Source organism: Ursus americanus, chromosome 13, assembly GCF_024610735.1.
Source record: "Ursus americanus isolate L20-20 chromosome 13, mUrsAme1.1.p, whole genome shotgun sequence".
In the NCBI taxonomy this organism is placed as follows: domain Eukaryota; kingdom Metazoa; phylum Chordata; class Mammalia; order Carnivora; family Ursidae; genus Ursus; species Ursus americanus.
In genome coordinates this window covers 35,063,489-35,082,067 of record NC_142139.1, presented here as the reverse complement: position 1 = coordinate 35,082,067, position 18,579 = coordinate 35,063,489, and the positions used below count along the sequence as shown (strand labels likewise).

General features: G+C 44.9%; 1 protein-coding gene across 6 annotated transcripts in view; it reads left to right on the top strand.

Moving 5' to 3' along the window:
- Positions 1–4,122: 4,122 nt before the first annotated feature.
- The window catches only part of ZNF827 (zinc finger protein 827), a 165,515-nt gene continuing 151,058 nt past the window's right edge, over positions 4,123–18,579 (top strand). For 5 of the 6 annotated variants that reach the window (XM_045798888.2, XM_045798887.2, XM_087866485.1 and 2 more), the window contains exon 1: positions 4,125–4,774. In XM_045798888.2, the coding sequence (XP_045654844.2) occupies positions 4,732–4,774 (43 nt within the window). In that variant the 5' untranslated portion in view covers positions 4,125–4,731. Of the gene's footprint in view, positions 4,775–18,579 lie in introns of all 6 variants that reach the window. The other variant, XM_045798885.2, reaches the window with a different exon arrangement.

Sequence of the window (18,579 nt, the reverse complement as noted above, 5' to 3'; positions counted from 1 at the left end):
GGATGTGTATCACAACTGCAGAATTGAGAAAATATTTACTTATTAATCCACATATAATAACAATAATAAACTCAACATAAAATTGCACAATTATAAAAAATAACCATATTTTTCAAAACAACATTTCAGTGAGAAGAGTAGCCTTGTTTTATATTTCTGCAAATCTCTATAATGTCTGGCTTAGCAGAAGAGAGCTGGATTCCCCTATCTGCTTCCGCATTCAATCTGTTATGATATGTTGCTTTGGTTAAAGACACACATGAAGAGAAACAGACCTCGTACAGATATGTAGTTGGAGGAAGGGAGGAGTATTTTAATAACCTTTTCAGATAATTGTGGATATTCTTCTTTGACACTACACCAAAAATTGATGAGTGGCAATTTCTTAAAAACTACTTATGGTGTCAAATCTGAAACCACATTGATGAACGTTTTATACTCTTACACTAAAATCCATTGGTCTACCTTGTACATTGAACAGATCCTTTACTACACCATAGATTTGTAACATCACCTATTGGTCATTTGGAAAATACTGGTTCACTGAGTTCTGCTGTTCCTCCAAAACGTTGACACAATGTATAAAAGTCATATTCATCAACCTCCCCATGGGTCTCATCAGAAAAGCCTGTATGAGGAAGCTGGTGAACTCACAGTGATGGATACAAGTTATCTCAAATTCTAATTTTCACTTGTAAGTACAAATACTATCATTGCCAAAAAATACCGTGCATTGTTTTCCTTGAAGTTACAGGATTACTTTATTCACTTTTGAGAAATACCCCATTCTGTGTAACTGCAGTTTGTCTATCAGTCATTCTTTCAAATGAAAATAATATTCCATGAAAAACGCAGCCATATCAGCCAATCTCACAAGTGATTTTCCCTGCCACAGCTGATGTCCGTCGGTGTGCACTAGAAGTACTTTCTATGTACCTACCATGTTGTCACAAAGCATATTGAAAAGTCCTGTACTCAAGGGTCAAGATTTCATAAAATTAGTAAATTTTACTCCTCCATCAAGGAGACTTTTAAATGAATCTTCCTTTTTTTTTTTCCCCCCTCTAAATGCCTGGTGGTGGAGAATGACTGCTAATCCATTTTGGTGCCATTGCCTTGAATCGAGCTCCTAAGGTGCCGGCGTTTTATTCCCATTGCTTTTGCATCATCAGTATAAATATGAACACAGATAAAAGGGCAAATAACATCTTAGTATTATTATGAAAATACTCGAGGACCCCTCTAGAGACCACACGTTATTCTAAGGGAAGTGCTCCCTCTGCCTACCCTCTCTAGCAATACTTGGACTAGGCTAGAATGTACTCCTGTGAGAGCGAGCATTTATGAAACATCTTCTTAAAATGCACAATTCTGAGAAAATCTATTCTAATCTCACATTTGAGAGGTGATGTAGATGGGGGTGGAGAGAGTACTATAATTATTAAGATAAAATATTCTTTTTTTTAAAGATTTTATCTATTTATCTGACACAGAGAGAGAGAGAGAGAGAGAGAGAGCACAAGCAGCAGGCAGAGGGAGAGGAAGAAGCAGCCTCCCCGCTGAGCAGAGAGCCTGATGCCAGGCTCCATCCCAGGACCCTGGGATCATGAGCTGAGCTAAATGCAGACACTTAACCGACTGAGCCACCCAGGCGCCCCAATAAAATATTCTTTTAAAAGGTTGGACTGTGGGGGTGAACCAAATGGAATATTCCAGTGTAATGACTATGGTCAACAATAATCCAAGTTAAAGGTTCATGAGTATGTGCATCTCAAAGACACACATTCCCAAAATCATTTATTCATTTGATTTTGAGGTCCACTGTAGCAACTTCCAGCCATTTATCGTCCTAATATTGTAGATCGGTCCAACATTAAAATTAGTTTGTGTTCTCTGAACATATAGCCATTGAGGGTGAGATGCCAGTGCCCTTGAAGAGTGCTTTGTAGCAGACAGATACCAAGCTGAGATTTAAACAGAAATTGTTCTGTCCTTATTTCCATTTTCTATTGTTGTGTACTACTTCAAATAATTTTTGGAAAGTGGTAGTGGTATGAATAAATTCAATTAAAAATGCTTTTGGCTGTTGATAGAATACCTATATAATTAAAAGTTGACAGCGTTTGCCTGCATGCCTTTAAAAGGTTGAAGGAAATGTACTCTACTTTGAGGAAAGGCCTAAAGTGTGTTTTCGATTATAGTGTACTAAGCATTGTAAAGAGTGGTAGCAATTCAGGAAAACAGGGGTGGTGAGTCTATGCAGAGTAATCGTCCTTCGAATCCTAGCCAAAGGTTTGGAAGGTGCAGGCATAGAGTGTTGTGACCATTCTGATTACCCTGTGCTAGGTTTAAAGATCCTGCACACCCAGGGCAATGAGTCTACTTGGAATGGATGGGCTCTGACTTATCATTCATATATTAATTTCAAGTCCAATGCTACTGACAATAGTCAAAGTCATGGTAAATTGAGTTTGGTCTGAGTTGGACAATCGTTCCATTTCAAATTATAACCCAGGGAAACTCAGATAACCGGTTTACTTACGCCAACACTCAGGGAAGAATTGGTTTAAGAATGATGCTCCATTTTAAACTTGACTGCTTTCTGTTTTGGTTTTAGATTGAATTCAAGCAGGTGTTTCAAAACCTGCTTTGGATAGCATTACTAGTCACACGCCGAAGCTGGATCTTTCCAGGAGTTGGCAAGGAGGGTTTCATCCTGATATTTCATTATCAATGAAAAACATTTTATGGGAGATTCAACACTCTTTAAGCTTCCTAATAAAAGTATGCAATATAAAGCTTTATTGTTACTTTTAAGGGGGATGTAGGGATTTATCCACCAGGGCTGTTGTTAACACCACGCAAGTTGTGAGAATTGGCTAGAACCTCCAAGAGGCATTAGCTATCCGTGTAAGCTTACAGAGTGTCATTTTAACGTTCTGTATCTCCACCATGCCTCCACCTTCTTTGATGAAAAAGTCTATTTTAAAATTGGTAAGAAAATATTTAACATAATAAGATGATGAGTCAGAGTTTTTAAAAAGCTAAAAAGGGAAGATGTAGTTAAATAATTCACCTTTTTTATTTTTTAGCTACATCTGACTCATGACATATAATGTATTCTGCTAAGTTCAAAGTTTCCTCTTACAAAGAGAGTTTTATGAAACAACTCTTCTTCAGACCATTTTTACTTCAATTATAGTAGCAGGTTTTGGAGTTTAAATCATTAACAACCTCTGAGTGAACTTTTATCCAAATGACTGCAAGTCACAAAGAGAACAGTCCTCTTTCACCAAGTACCTTTTGTGCTAGTGAGACCATCCTTTTCTATTTTTCCCCTTTATGTCTCTCTTTGAAGAAAGATGTGTGATTTGTAAAGTAATGAAAGTATGTATCAGTTGATGAAAACTGCTATATTTGGGTTCATAATGCAAACTAGAATTGCTTTAGGGTAAGCTTCACATACCTGCACGACAGCAGCAAAAAAAGTAAATTTCAGAAGTCAAGATCTCTCTGTGCACTGTAGGAGAATCATGTGGCAGTGAAATCAACCATGGGGGTGACGGAATCTTATTTTTTCCCCCCTTCGTCAAGGGGATGTAATTTTCATTTCGGCAGCATGTTTCAGTTTTAACTCCACTGAACACTCCAAAACTGGGCACTTATTCCATCAACCTCGTTATCGATTTCACCATATGCTATCATTTTATTTTTTTAAAATTATTTTTATTGGGATGTTTTTGGAAGAGTGTGTGGGAAACTGTAACCTCCACAAACTTAGGGTGATGCGGTGAGAGAGTAATTCATGCAGTGAAAAAGCCTGAAGAATTTTATACAGAACAAAATGTAGTTTAATAAACAAAAGAAAGTTAAGAGAAAAATCTTGTTTTCTTTTTTAAAAAAATCAGCAAGAGTAATGAACTAATCGTTGTTTAAAGAGTGGGGAAAACTTTTTTCCCCCTAGATTTGGCGAATAGCGGGATAAATTAGAAGAACTCCATCCCACCCCCGCACACGCGCCCCCCATTCTTTCCAGACCGAGCGGTTGCAAATCCCAGGCTGAGTCCGCCCTGGGAGCCTTAGGGCACCTTCCTCTTTGCTCTGCGTGTGTGTGTGTGTGTGTGTGTGTGTGTGTGTGTGTGTGTGTAGCTCTCGCTCTTTCCCTCAGTCTGTGCCTCTGTGTATGTGTGAGTGTGTGTGTGACAGAGAGAGAGAGAGAGAGCGCGAGAGGAGAGAGAGAGAGCGAGAAAGAGAGAGAGAGAGCGAGAGAGCGAGCTGTGAGCTGTGCCGCCGCCGCCGCTGCCCTTTGATCCCGACATTAGTGTTAGGGGCTCGGAGACACAGAGCGCGGCCATAGACACCGCCGCACCGGCACTCATTTATTTATACCTCCCATCACACACGCGAGCATAGGACACACACACACTCACACCTATTAGATCCGTTTCCATTGAAGAATATTACGCTCGGGGACAAGCCAGGTGCACGACCAAAAATTAAAAAAAAAAAAAAAGGAAAAAAAGAAAGGAAAGAAAAGAAGAGAACCCCTCATCTGGCTCCAGGAAACAAGCTTCAACCCATTGCACACACCGGAGAGAAGGGGTTTCCCCCTGCCCGCCCGCCCGCCCCCCAACTACCTCCCCGCTCCTGCCAGTGTCTGCCTCTCTGCCCCCACGGGGGTTTATTTGATCTCACATTAACCAAGGAGGAGAATGTGAGAAAAGGGGGAAAATGCCCAGGAGGAAGCAGGAGCAGCCCAAGCGCCTTCCCTCACGTAAGTCATCCCTTCTCCACCTCCTCTCGTGCCATTTTCTCGCCCTCCCTCTCCTCTTTCCCCTCCGCAGCGTCCTCCGTTGTTTTCTGCATGAGTTTAGGGTTACAGAGGTGAAACTGACAAAGACACAGCCCGGGTTACTCCTCGTTTGGGTCTATGCTGAGGCAGCCATGTTGGTGATGATCAGCCCCGTGCCCTTTCTATTCTCTCTCTCTTTTTCTTTCTTTCTCTCTCCCCCCCCCTCTTTTTTTCCTTGAGATCGGGCTTTTTTCCCTTTTCCCTCCCCCTCCCCCTCCTCACTCCGGGTTGCTGGGGGGAGGGGGCAAGAGACGGGAGGAGGGGAGTAGTGTGGATGCCGGGTTTTTTTTTTTTTTTTAAATCGGGGAGTGGGGGGGAGGTGGGAGAGGTTGGAATCTTAAAAAAAAAAATTCCTTGTGGATCCCAGTGCCTGAGGGTGCGGGGGTCGGGGCGTGCGGAGGGCTGGGGGCCGTGACATGGCGTTTGGGGGTGTCGGGGCGAGGGCGCGCGGCCGCCCGCCGGGTACAGGATCCAGGGAGAGGTCCGTCTCCGGCTAAAGGTTGCGCCGGGGTTGGTCGGCCCCGGAGCCGCCGGCGGCAGCGGCGGCGGCGGCGGCAGGAGCAGGAGGAGGCGGAGGTGGAGGAGGCGGCGGCGGAGGAGGGGAGTCGGGGGCGGGCGAGGCGGGAGCGGCTGGGGAGGGTGTGGGGGCACCGCACACAAACACACCGGTACACACGCGCCGCCGGGCGGCTGCTCCCGCGGCGCCCGGGCGAGGGGGCGCGCCGGGGCGCGGGGGGCGCGGGGCGGCCGGGCGGGGGGCGAGGCCGGGCAGCGGCGGGCGGATGTGGGGTGCGGGAGCTGCGCCGAGGCGGAGGCAGGAGGCAGGGCGGCTCGCGGCGCGCGAGGTCCCTGCAGAGCCGAGGGGAGGGACGAGCAGGGCTCCTGGCCGCAATAAAATGCGGGGTCAGTCGGAGCAGACGGAGCCAGGCGAGACTCGGGCTCTCAGACCCCCCTCCCCGGCGAGCCTGAGCAGAGTCCAGGACTAAAGTGCATCACAACCCTCCCCGGCTGCAGCCACACACACCAACTGGAGACACACACCCGCCGGCACGGCCCGGTCCCCTTCCCCTCCTCCACCCGCGCCCCCGGTCCCTCTCCGCCCTCCCTCTGGCTTTTCTTTGCTAGACTCTTAACTTTTCCCCCACTCCCTCTCCAGCTCCCGCCCCCCCCACCCCAATCTTTCTCCGCTTTGAGTGTTCTGAGATGCTGCTAAAGCTAAAAGTGAAGGAGAAAGAAGCAACTAAAAATATCCCCCGGGGCCGCCCGGCTCCTTGAATGCAGGGAGGAGGGGGCAGGGGAGAAGGCGTGGGGCGGGGTGACGGGGAGGAGGGGACGCCGGAGGCGCCGGAGGGAGGGGTCGGGGGAGACCGAGGGTCAATTTCTCTTCTCTCCCCCCGCACTGCTCCCCTCTCCCGGCGGTTTGGCGCTGCTTGGAGCCCGATCCTGCAAAACCCGGGCTGGGGGCGGGAGCGGAGCCGGAGCGCCCGCCCGCCCGGGTGTCAGGCCGACGTGGTCGGTCACCTGAAGTTCACGGAGGGTGGGGGAAGGGTTAAGGTTATGGTGTCTCGGGCTCGGGTTGTGTGTGAGCTTGTGCGTTTCCGCTGCAGACAGGCAGCGCGATCGATCTCCCCCTCGCGAAATATCCGCGGCGGTGCCTGCCCGGGGGCCGGGCAGGGGGCGCGGGTTGCTCGAGCCGAGCGCCCCCGCGGCTCCGTGTCACCCGGGCCGCGGCCGAAGTGGCGAGCAAGGGCACTTGCAGGCGGCCCGCTCCGCAAACATTCCTCTTTCTTTCCCCTTCCCGGTACGCAGGAGTCGACGCACAGGGCTTGGGTTGTGCTTTTTTCCCCTTCCTTTAAAAAAAAATGCCCCTGTGCAGTCCTTTCTTCGCCTGCCCGCTAGAGGTTCTGAGGATAATATCACATATGTAATATATATGCACATAAAATCACTCGCAGGCGGCTGCGTGTGTAGGGAAATTTTGTGCGAGGAAAGAGAAGGCGGTGGAGTCGGGGAGGGCGAGTTGGGAGGCTCCGCGCTGCGATTCACAGAAAACTCGCAGCAGTTGGTGGAAGAGTGTGTGCGTGCACATGGCCGGCCGGCCAGTTCCCAGCTCTTTTCGGGGGCGTGTGGCGGGGGAGGGAGAGGAGGCAGGAATCCTGGGGGGGTCGGGGGAGGCTTGCCCTGCTCGGACAAAATGGGCTTCAGTGTTCTCTGCGAACTTGCCCTTAGATGGCAACTTTGGGAGCTGATGAGCTTGTGTGCGAAAACCAGGGCGGTGAGGTTATTTGGTCATTTTCCTTTCTTCTCTTCTCCCCCTGCTTAAAAAAAATGTTGGCGGGGTTAGAGGGAGGGTAGGAGAGGAGAAGGGATTTATCTGTTTTCGGCTCTGACGGAGATGGACCGCCTTCCCTCCCGTTGTGTGTAGCGCGTTCGGGCAGCTGCAGGCTGCCCTGCTGGTGACCTTGACCCTGACCTCGTGCGACTACCCTCTCAGTCTGAGAGGAAATTCAGGCTCCATTTTAGCTCCTATGCTCGGTGGGCCTCTCCTGCTTGCTGGTGCCTGGTGATTAAGTTATATTTTAAGAGTGGGCTCTCCTACCCTGTTCTCTAATTGAATACTGTTATCCACTCACTTAAAAAAAAAAATCAACTCCTTCCAGTCACATAAAGCCACTTTTACTGAAGTAAGAAGCAATTACCTTTTGGAAACACTGTAAATGTCCCTCCAGTTTTAAAGGGAAGCCTAATTTGCAAAAGCTTTCCCACTTACCTTTGCATTGAATGGATTTTTGTGAATGTGTGCTGCCTGTTCTAAGCATGGTTTACACATGTTTTGTAAGCAATTTGCATTTGGACTAAGAGCAATTTCTGGGCAAATGGTGTGTTTTGCAATTCAGACATAGTAACCCAAGGCTTCCTAAGTGCTGTGTGAGTCTAAAGAAACTCGCAGTGGTGGGGAGAGGTAATAAGTATTGACTTTGGTAAAATGAGTGTAAATTAGTATTTAATGTGGAATATACTTGTAGTCTTAAATCCCAGTTTTAATGCTAAATTCTTTGTTAATTTATATGTGGGGGAGGGTTTTTTTCTTAACCTGGAGAACCTTTTTGTATAAAGTTAAAATAAAGTCACTCTGGGAATTATGGTTGCCCTGAAAGGTCATCTTGGGGTATTAAGAAGTTATGTAGCATTAGATTTTAAACTTGACCCTAATAAAACAAAGGAGAGATGTGTATACTTTTTTGTGGGGGGGAGGAGAGAGGTTGGAAGGGGAACGTGATGGGGAAACTTGCTTTTGAAACCAAAGAACCCTTCTGAGTAAACACAAAAGTGGCTAATAGCCACTATTGATAGAGCTTTAAGAATCTAGAGAACCTGTAAGCACATTTAAAATTAGAAGTAGAATACAAATTAGATTACAAAAAAGAAACTTGTGAAAACTGAATCTATTGAAACTTCAGAGTGCTTTCTACTTTCCCGTAGCACCCCCCTTGCCTCTGTACCCTCTCATAAACCATTGCTACTAATAGACTCTATGTGTGGAACCTATTTTTTCCGTTATAAAATATAATACTAGCCAGGCACAGTGTGGATGGACAAAGTCCTCCCACTCTACGGCACAGACACCAGGGAACCTGGAAGTTCCATCCTCGAGTAGATTAGTCCTGGAAATCCAGACTAGCACTTGGTATTATCTGATACCGAGTCTGGGGTGCGCCTCAGCCCCTGGCACGGAGTTCCAGCAATTCCCCAGGCTGGGCTTCGGCCTGCTAAGGTTTCCTAGCTCCTTCTGTTCCACGAGACGCCCATGGGACTGTTCAGAACTGAATTAGCTTTGGGGATGGGAGAGCCTTTAACCTGACACTACTAACCTAAGCGTTAGATTTCTGATTTAAAATTCTACCTAGTCATTTCCTCCTGGGCCTCTGAAGTAAGAGAGAGAGAGAGAGAGAGTTTGTTATATGGGCCTCATACATATGTAGAAGAGAAAATGGCCTGTCCTACAGAGTTGCGTGGTGATTCCACTGGCCACAAATCAAAAAGAAGTTTTGCACTAGTTTTTGGAGGAGACCTCCAACAAAGGGTGTTAAATCTAAACTGTTTTTTTGAGAAGTGGCTTTAAAAATTATTGCCCCAAATAAAGCCTTTACTTCTTGGCCTAGAGCAATATTATCATCTGGGAATTTAAATAAGATTCTGCTGCTATTGATGGCTCCTTTCTAGAAGTTCTTTCCGCCAGGAAGATCCAATAGCATGTTCAAAAAAATGTCCTAGAGATCCTTTGAACTATACCATGTGCTTATCTGTAGCAGAATCCCAAACTGCATGGCTTAAAAATGTTTATCAGTCTAAGAAAGAGGAAGAGGGGGAAAGTGATACTGTGTGGGTTTGCCAGGCCTGGGGCTCAGCACTTTATGAACATCGTTACATTTGGGGTCACTAACTGAGGAGGGAGAGGGTCAGGAAGGGCTTTCCCCTCTGTTGGTTACATCTGTAAAGCCTTTTACCATTGGCGCCATCCGCACTTTTTAAGATTTCCTCATTAGCTGCAACTTACCCATGAACATGTATGAGTTCAGATCCTATTATATTTATCATTGGAAATCTGCCTGATGCCTGTTCCCAAGGGGGAGCACAAAGGAAACGTTAATAGAACAGTTGTTTTGCCATTCTAGTATTTTCATTGTTGACTCAGTTGTGGGTCAAGACCAGAACAGGTTATTGTGTTCTTCATTAACAAAACTTTAAAAACCGTCTCTTGCTTTCTAGTAAATGTGGGAAGCAAAATGACAGGAAACCAACAGGAGCCCTTATATTTATATTTTTCCATGTCTTTATACATCTGTTGGAAGAGAAAGGGTCGAAGGTTTAACTCTTTCCCCTACTTACTCTTACTAATTTTTTTCAGTGACGAGGCACTTCCTCCCGACTATGACAGGAACTACAGGCAAAATTTTTGAGTCTGAAGCAATAAAATATTTCACTGCTCCTGTCAGGCAGAGCTAATGATTCTGAAGTACTGCGTAGCAGGCTAGGTTGATACTAGGCAATAATGTTCATCTGTTCTCCTAAAAGAAATCCGTGTACTCCTAATATAGCAAGTAGGGTACACTGAGCCTTCCCGTTAAAATAAGGAAGAGAGTTCAAAATCACATTCCTTCGAATGCTTAAAAAAGTTTCTGATAAAAAAATTGATTTTTAATTTATCTCTGTGCTGCCTTCTCGCTCTGGGGATGACACAGCTGGTGTGAGTTGACCAGTCTCCGGCACAAAGCGTTAATAAATCATGCCGGAGGAGTAGAAATTGGACAGCTTCCGGCCAGTGTGAGGGCCGACTGTGCATCTGAGTTTTTAGAGCCTTTGAATGGCCTCTATTAGGAGAGGTCCAAGGGAGGTGTGGAAAATCTCTGTCTTGTGAGTGTTATAAAATTAGATGGACAAAGGCCGTGGAAACACCCAAGGGAAGGTGTTGTGTTGGTGGAACAACCAGGCAGGCTTCTCTTGAGGTCAAAAGGTGGCTTAAAATACAAGAAGTCCTATTAATGTCAAGATGGTCCTATAGGGAAGATTGGGTTTGAAATGTGTGCTGCCTGGCTGGGTTGGTAAACCAGTTTATTTAGTGATCCCAGTCTTTGGAGTTCAAGACTGTGTCTGGATCAGTTTGACAGAAGAGAAAAACTCACCCAGGATCACTCACCCTGGTCACTTGCACACCATGTGGCATCTTTGGACGCAACGGTGATAAGGTGTGATGGAAACTTCACTGTGCGAGGAAGCTCCATTGGTTTCTGTGACTGGTCGGCAGCGCCGTCTGTGAGAGCCGAAGGGCTGCAGGCTTATGCCGGAGAGAAGGTTCGGGTATCCTTTCGCCTGCCTTGTGTGAAGTTGCCTGTCCCTCCTCCATCCTTTTTTAAGTATCTGCGGGAGCATTAGGACAGGAGGACCGAAACGCAAACACAACAGGCTGGAACTGATCTCTCCATTCTGAGTGATGTATTAGTAATTTTCTATAATTTAATCAGACCGATCGCAGAACAAGATAATGATGGTATGACCTACAAAAGAGGACGTTTGGGGGCGTTAAAGGCTTTCTAGCATAAGGTTTTACAAGACCATGAGCTTCGTGGCGAAGGAATAGATTCTGAGTTTTCTCTTACTGGAAGGAAATCCAGACCGGGCCTAGCTATGGTGAACCGTGGGTTTTTTTTTTCCCATCAGATTTCATTACTACTGTATTTTGGCTTAGGTAGAATACTCGAGAATCACATTTTAGAGATAGAGGTTATAAATGAAGGTGCTGTGTCCGGTTGCTGATGTATTCTTTTCTGTTCCCTACCTTGCTAGGTGCAGCTAGCAATTCATGCCATCTAGGGCCAAGCGTACAAAATACTTTATGGTTCATGGTCGCTGAAATGTCTTCTGCCATATTTTATAAGAAACTAATGTGCAAAGTAGAGACCTCAGAAAGAGCTAAGAGTACTCGACGGGCTGCAGTTACTAGCTGCTTTCCCTCTTCTGTGTAAGAGCAAGTTTTGTATTTCTATCCTCTGTCTGTAAATTACATTTTTATGATATCAAAGAATGGTGTATGAATAGGTGCGGAAGCAGGGGCCTCTCAGATGACTCTTATCATTCCCCGAGGACCCACCTTTGGGATAGAATTGCTGTAGTTACAAGGTAGTTTCATAAAGTAAAATCAGACTTTGGCTGGATACTAATCTTTAGCTGCATGGGTGCATATTGCTGTTTATTTTATAAAAGTCAGCTTCACTGCCATGTATACACACACACACACACACACACACACACACGAAGGCTGCACTGTAGCTAATTTTATAAAATGTACAGTGATACACGCCCACGGTCTGAGATCAGCATGTGGCCTTTAGCAACTCTGCTTTTCACAGACTGACCTAGGGTTATATTAAATGCAGGAGATTCTGTGTGCCTAAAAAGGATATTGTTTCCAGCCGTCCATTCCCTTCTTATTAAAAAACAACCTGCACCACTGAAGTTCTGTCTCTAGAGTTCTTAAATGACGAAGGCTGAGGTCCTAACGCTTCGATGTTGAGAATGTCCAAATTCAGCCAAGTTCTCTCAATCAGCAAGGAAGAAATGTATGGGCCTTCTCTGAACCTCGAGCCTGAAAAAGCAGACCCTAAAATAATCTCTCTCTCTCTCTGTGTCTCGCTCTTGTAATTTCTGCACGGTCAGACAAGTGGTTAGACCCCATTAGAAGTGTGGTGTGGAGGAAAAAAGACAAGCAGTGGGAGAGAGGAGTATCCCAGGCTAAGTTGTCTGAGTGCTCTGAAGAAGTTGGCTTTCAGAGGGGACCAGAGAAAGCCAGGGGAAAATGACCGTCTGCATGACTGATCGGCAGCTCTCTGCTTATCTGAGCTTTGGATACTGGACTTGTGGAGGGTGATAGATTTTTCTGAAGGTATACAGCACTAGAATCTTCAGTTGGCTGGTAGTGTATCTTAAAAAGCTTTTGTTGTTTGTAAGGAGAGGGAGAAAATAATCGTGTGACTTTGCCCTCTTTTCACTATGTCTACTGTATATGGTATGACTTAACTGAAAACAGAGGACACACATGCTTTTTAAGTTCCTAGTGGTTAAGTGTGTGGACTCTGGCACCAGGCTGTTGGGAACCCAGTTCTGGCACTCACCTTGCTGTGTGCCCTGGGGAGATTACTGAACTTCCCTGTCTTTGCTTTCTTCATCTCTCAGTAGTGCTAATGGTTCCTCTACCATAGGGTTATTGTAAAGCTTGGTTGATAAAGATCAGTATCAATATTGGTAAGTATCCATCATATAAACACACATAAAACCATGCCTAATTAGTGCCTCCTGCGTAGAAAGAGCTGAAGAAATACTAGCTCTTATTATGTATATGAAATCAGTTTCCATTTGCTTAGATGGCGATTAGACTACAGGCATTTCTAACCCAGGACGTTTTCATGATTTCTGTATTAAAACATTTTTTTCCATATCTTTCATTAGAACGATGAGTAATAATATGATATGGTAAAGTTCTTTTATAAGGCTGTTAAAATAGGGCTTGACTAATACTTGTTTCATAGGCCAACAATATCACACTAGACTTTTACTATCGGAATATGTTCTGTGTTTGTGACTTGGCCTGAATTATGTCTAAACTGTGTAATAATCATATGAATTATGACTGAGCTTTACTATAAAGTGAGGACAATAAATCCCTGCTCACAGACTTACAGTGAGATTCAAATGAGAGAATAGGTATTTAATAAATGTTTATTTATTCATTTATTCAACAGTCAGTCCACTGATTAAAATTACCCAGGGGAAATTTATATTGGTTTTTCCATGTGTTGTTTAGGTAATAGTTTAAATTTTGCACCAAAGAAGGAAAGGCAGGGTCTGCTGTTTCTAATTGCAGAGAACCAGGCCAAGAGAACACATTAAATTAATTTTAAATGAATGATTCAAGGGTGTGTTTTGTGTGTGTGTATGTGTGTGTGTTGTGTGTGTGAGATAGATCGCATCAGAGGTTACGAGCTAGTGGCCTACCGATGTGTTTTACCCTACACAGTATGTTTAAAAACTTGAGACAGCATTTGGAAATGGGCGGTTTCACATAAAAATCCAAATTTCTAGCTTCTTTTGAAAACTTGGAAGAGCCAGCAGCACGGGACCCACCTCCCCACATGGCAGCAATCTGCTGTAGTCGGTGGCGGCTGTCTCCCTTCCCCGGGCATGTGCTCGTCAGTCTGCCACGGTTCCTACCACTCCGCTGCCACGTCCCCGTCTGCATGTACACCTGTCCGCCTCCCTCATGTATATTACCTCCTGGCCCCTGCAGGCATTTGGATTAGAGACTGTTCTACATTTTCCAACATCCTGTGAGCTTTTAATTCGTCGTCGAGGCTAAGGTATTGCAAACCTCATTCTACAGCAGTATTAAGAAGCCGTAAAGGGTGGGGATGGGGATTAAGATCCTGGTGCCAGATGTATGAGACCCGTCTTGGCTGCACCACATTTTGGCCATGACCTTGGCAAGTGACTGCAGTTGTCTGCCTGTTTTCACATCCGTGCAATGGGGGAACACGGTAGGTTTACGTGAACTGAGTTCCTACATGTTGATACGCAGGCTCGTGTCTGGCACGTAGTATGTGCACGGGAAATGCCGGGCACATTCTTGGATGGGAGGTGTAAATTCATTTCAACTAAGGATCTCAGTAGGATTGCTCTAACTGCCGTGTAACGACCAAAGACAACTATTGCTGCCTGTAAGTTTCTGATCACCATTAGGCAGCACGGTGATTCTCAACCCTGGCTGCACATTAGAATCACCTGGGAGATTAAAAAATGCAGACACCCCCCCCCCCAGCAATTTACATGTGATGGCTCAGAATGGATCCTGAGCATGAGCATTCTGAAAAGGCTGCCTGAGTTATTTGAATGGATAGCCAGTGTTGAGGACCCCCTGAGCTTACTGGGTCTCCCACTCTGGGCTGATGCCATTTGTGCCAAAAATAAAGACATGTCATGTTGAGCCTGGGCAGCCTATTGACGATAATTTGCTTGACTTTTAAAACCCTAGAAATAGGGGCACCTGGGTGGCTCAGTCGTTAAGCATCTGCCTTCGGCTCAGGTCATGATCTCAGCGCTCTGGGATTGAGCCCCGCATCAGGCTCCCTGCTCAGCGGGGAGCCTGCTTCTCCCCCTACCTCTCTCCCTGCTTGTGTTCCCTCTCTTGCTGCCTCTCTCTCTGTCAAATAAGTAAAATCTTAAAAAAGAAAAAAAAACACAAAACAAAACAAAACAAAAAACCCTTAGAAATAACTCATTGACTTCCACTCCTCCAAGTTGAAACCAGAGGGTCAGGGAGGGACCTGAGCTCAGCAGGGGGCATAGACGCCAGTCTTTTCTCTCACCCTTTGCCACCATAATCACCAGGGTTTCTCACTAGCTTTGTGACTTTGGGCAAGTCGTTGAACCTCTCTTAGTAGCACCATCTTGTAAAATGGATAATCGTAGATTACCCACACCTTCTGTTTATGTTACACTGGATTGTTCACAAAGCATTTTCACTGATAACATCTGCCTGTAAGCAGGCAGGAAGGACTCCTTTTCCCACCACTTGGACGGAAGTAGAAACTGAGCCATGGAGAGGAAGAAACTTGCTTGAGGTCACCAGTGTCAGCACTGTCAGGGGCTGGACCATCTGCTGGTCTCCTGAGGCCTGCTGCATCTCTGAGGACTGCAAAACCTTCGTGGGGCCCCGCACTTGGAGGGCATGCCTTCGCCACCTGCACTCCTTCTCAGAGACCCTGCTCTATGGGAGGAACCCTTAGGTGCTGGTGGAGCATGTTGCTCTGTGATTCACGAGAACTTGTGCCACCAATAATATATTTCTTTCCTCAAAGATTTATTTTGACCTCAGACTAAGCTGAGGGTAAGAGAATTAGAGTCACATGCAATGACACTTTCTGGGGTCTGAATTACGTGCTCCATATGGAGAACACTGCTTTCGTGTAATGGCCTAGAATTATAGTTGTCTTCTAATCTGTGCTTGTTTGGCCCTACTTGTTAACCCAACAGTCCTCTCCAGAGCATGCAACACAGCTGTATTTGGAAGGAAACAAAGTGTGGGACACCCTCTGCTTCAGGAAATGTTCCTGAAATGTGCTACATGATTTCTCCCTTCTAGGGGAAAGCAAACCTCAAAGGATAACGTACTGGGTTTTAATCTGACCTTAAGAAAGAGGGGAACCAAATTATAGTGAGCTGCTTTCTGACATTGCTAGGAAAAGAGAAATGCCACAATCTAGAAGTGGGGTTTGGGTTGGCTAGACCACTGGATCATATTTAGAGAGAAATGCTAGGCACAGTGGATACTCAAATACTTGCTGATAAGTGAGAAAATATATACCAAAAAAAGAAGTATAAGTATTTTAAATATGACTTAAGTGTATCCATGAGACGGAACCATAGAAATCACAGATATGAATGCTGCTTATTCGTTTATTTTTAAGAGTCTATATTGGCTTTTAATGGCAGACATAATGCATGCTTAGTATAAATAATGAAAACTATGTAGAAATGTTTAAAGTAAAATGTGAAAGCCCCCTTTCCCAACTTCCATCCTCAGAGATAACCACATTCATAGACAACAAGCAGAAAGATAACAAGCCACATTTAAAATTCAGCCTTCATTCGAAAAATGGATGCATTTCAGCGGAGTTGGCTGAGTTAATGCAAGTACTGAATTCAGAACAAGGGTGGCAACACTGGTCTTGTAAACTGATTAGATCACATCTGTACATTGAATGCCAGATCGGGTGCCCTGATTTAAAGGGGGAAATTGATAAACTACTCACCAGGAGGGAGACAACTAGAATCTAGGCTCTCAAAATCATCATCAGAGGAATTAATTATTGTGACAATTGGGAGTTCTTAATTTGAAGCTAAGAGTGAAGAAAGATAACAGTCATGCCTGGTAACTACATTCAGAAATATAAAGTTTTGTCAAGTGGTAAAGGGAGTAAACTTACTCTGAATTGCCATTCCTCCTAAATTTGTAGTTTGTGTCTGATAACTGGTACTTGATTGATTGATTGATTGATTGATTCATTCATTCATTCATTCGGCAGTAACTTTGGGCTTCTGTACCAGGGACTGGGGATGAGTGGAGTTGACTAGAGCATGGTCCCTACTTGCAAGGGGTTTGAGCCAAGGGGGCAGAGAAAGAGATGGAAACAAATAATTAAACTTTGGCTTGAAAGGTATTTTCATAGATTTATGAAATGCTGAGTGGAAAACAGGGACTAGGACTAAGCAGGTAGAAGTTACAGGGAAGATAACTGATTTTTTTTCAAGATGAGGGACTATTGAATAAATACAACTGTGCAAAAAATGACACAGAAGATCTTGTGTTTACAAAGAAGCTGGTTCAACCACCTGGCAGGGGTGATTTTCTAAGGACTTCAGGTAAAGAGGACTGGGATGGGAGGAGACATGTTTAACTCTGAAATCATTTAATATTATGAAAAAGAATTCTATAAAGCAAAGGCTGCTTTGCTCGGTTTCTCTCACAAAGTCGAAATCTGTTCCTACAACAGAGGAAAACATCTCTCAGTATACTGAACTGAAAGCCTTTTCAGGGAATAAGGGTATATGTCAACATACATGGTATCACATTAGCTCAGCGAGGACATGATCCGCTGGGAGTTGTAGTCCCTACTGGGTGCTCATTCATTAAGAAAAAGTTTTGAGCATTTACCTGCCTGGTAGAAATTGTAGAGAAGGCAGTCCCTGCTGACAGTTCTTTCAAATGTTGACACAGAACAATCACGGAGGATAAGCACAAATCAATATGCTAACAAGAGCACACGACAATATAATATGAATTAGATGTGTAAATGTTCCAGGAAACTCAGAGTGAGAGTGATGGGGAAAAGATTCCTGGAGAGAAGTGATACTTCAAACGTCCTCGAGGAAGGGATGGATTTAGATCTTGAGAAGAGAGGAGAGAACATTCCAAGCAGAAGAAATGGCATTAGCCAAAAGTGGTTGAAATAAGCCAAAAGTATGTGGGAGACACTAAGAGAAGAAACTTAGCTGAATCAGAAGGGTTATATTGGTGGTGGAAGGATAGGAGGTAGGAAAAATGTAGTAGGAGCTGGTCCAGATGATAAGAGATTACGATTACTAAATTTTGTAGTTTGGATACAATACAAAATCAACTGTGAAATGTAGTAGTTTCTTTCAGTGTGATAACAAAGGAGATGGAGGATGATGGCCTGAAAGGAAAAAAAGAGCCTTTTTAAGTAGGGAGGGCTGTTGAAAACCAGAATAGATGAATGGCCTGGCTGCCGCCTTGGAGGTGTCTCTGGAAGAGACCTGCCAGTGATGGGCTTCTCTGGGGCCAGCGCTCGGGGCTGCAGACCCTCAGCCAGGGCTGCCTCGTGCCTCTTGCTCCTTCCTCACCTCTTCGGTTTTCCTTGGCAAGGAGAGCTCTAATGCAGTGCTTCCCTTTGAGGCTCGTAAAGTAGGTGCTATTTACAAAAAATCATACAGCTAACATTTATACACAGATAATGAAGTGTAGTGGTGAAAGGGACATCTGTAAACCGACTGCCCAATCTAACACATTTCGACACTGTTGAACCTCTGAGGTGTTCTTCTCCTCTACCTGTTCCCGTTATCCTTAATTTTCTGTTGATCGTTCCCCTCACTTTACCCTGTTTTTGCTTGTCTTTGGGATTTATAAAAATGGTAGCACACGGATGCATTCTGTACTTTGGTTTTCCACTCAGCTATTATCTTTGGGAGATACAACCACACTGACGCTTGTAGCTGTGGTCTCCTTGTCCCTGCTCTCGGGTGGTACACTGACCAAACACACCAGAGTGGACGTATGGTTCGTTTCTCCTTCTTGCTGTGATGAACAGTGCTTCTGTGCACGTGCACGTGCAAATCACTCTGTCTTGAGCGACTGTCAAGTTCATAGTGTAGGGTATGGATTTGCTAATATTTTAATTCTTGCTTGCAAGCTTGAGTTTTATCCTTGGCTACCAATAGTGTCAGTGTTTTCTTGAAGTATCAGCCTTACTTTGTTCGTTTCCAAGAAATAGTGTGCCAGATACCCAAATTCGAATGACCATAGGTCATCAGTTCTTCTTTCATTCAAAGTCATGTTCCATGAAAAGAGTGGCTAGTTCAGCTCTCAACTAAATCACAGA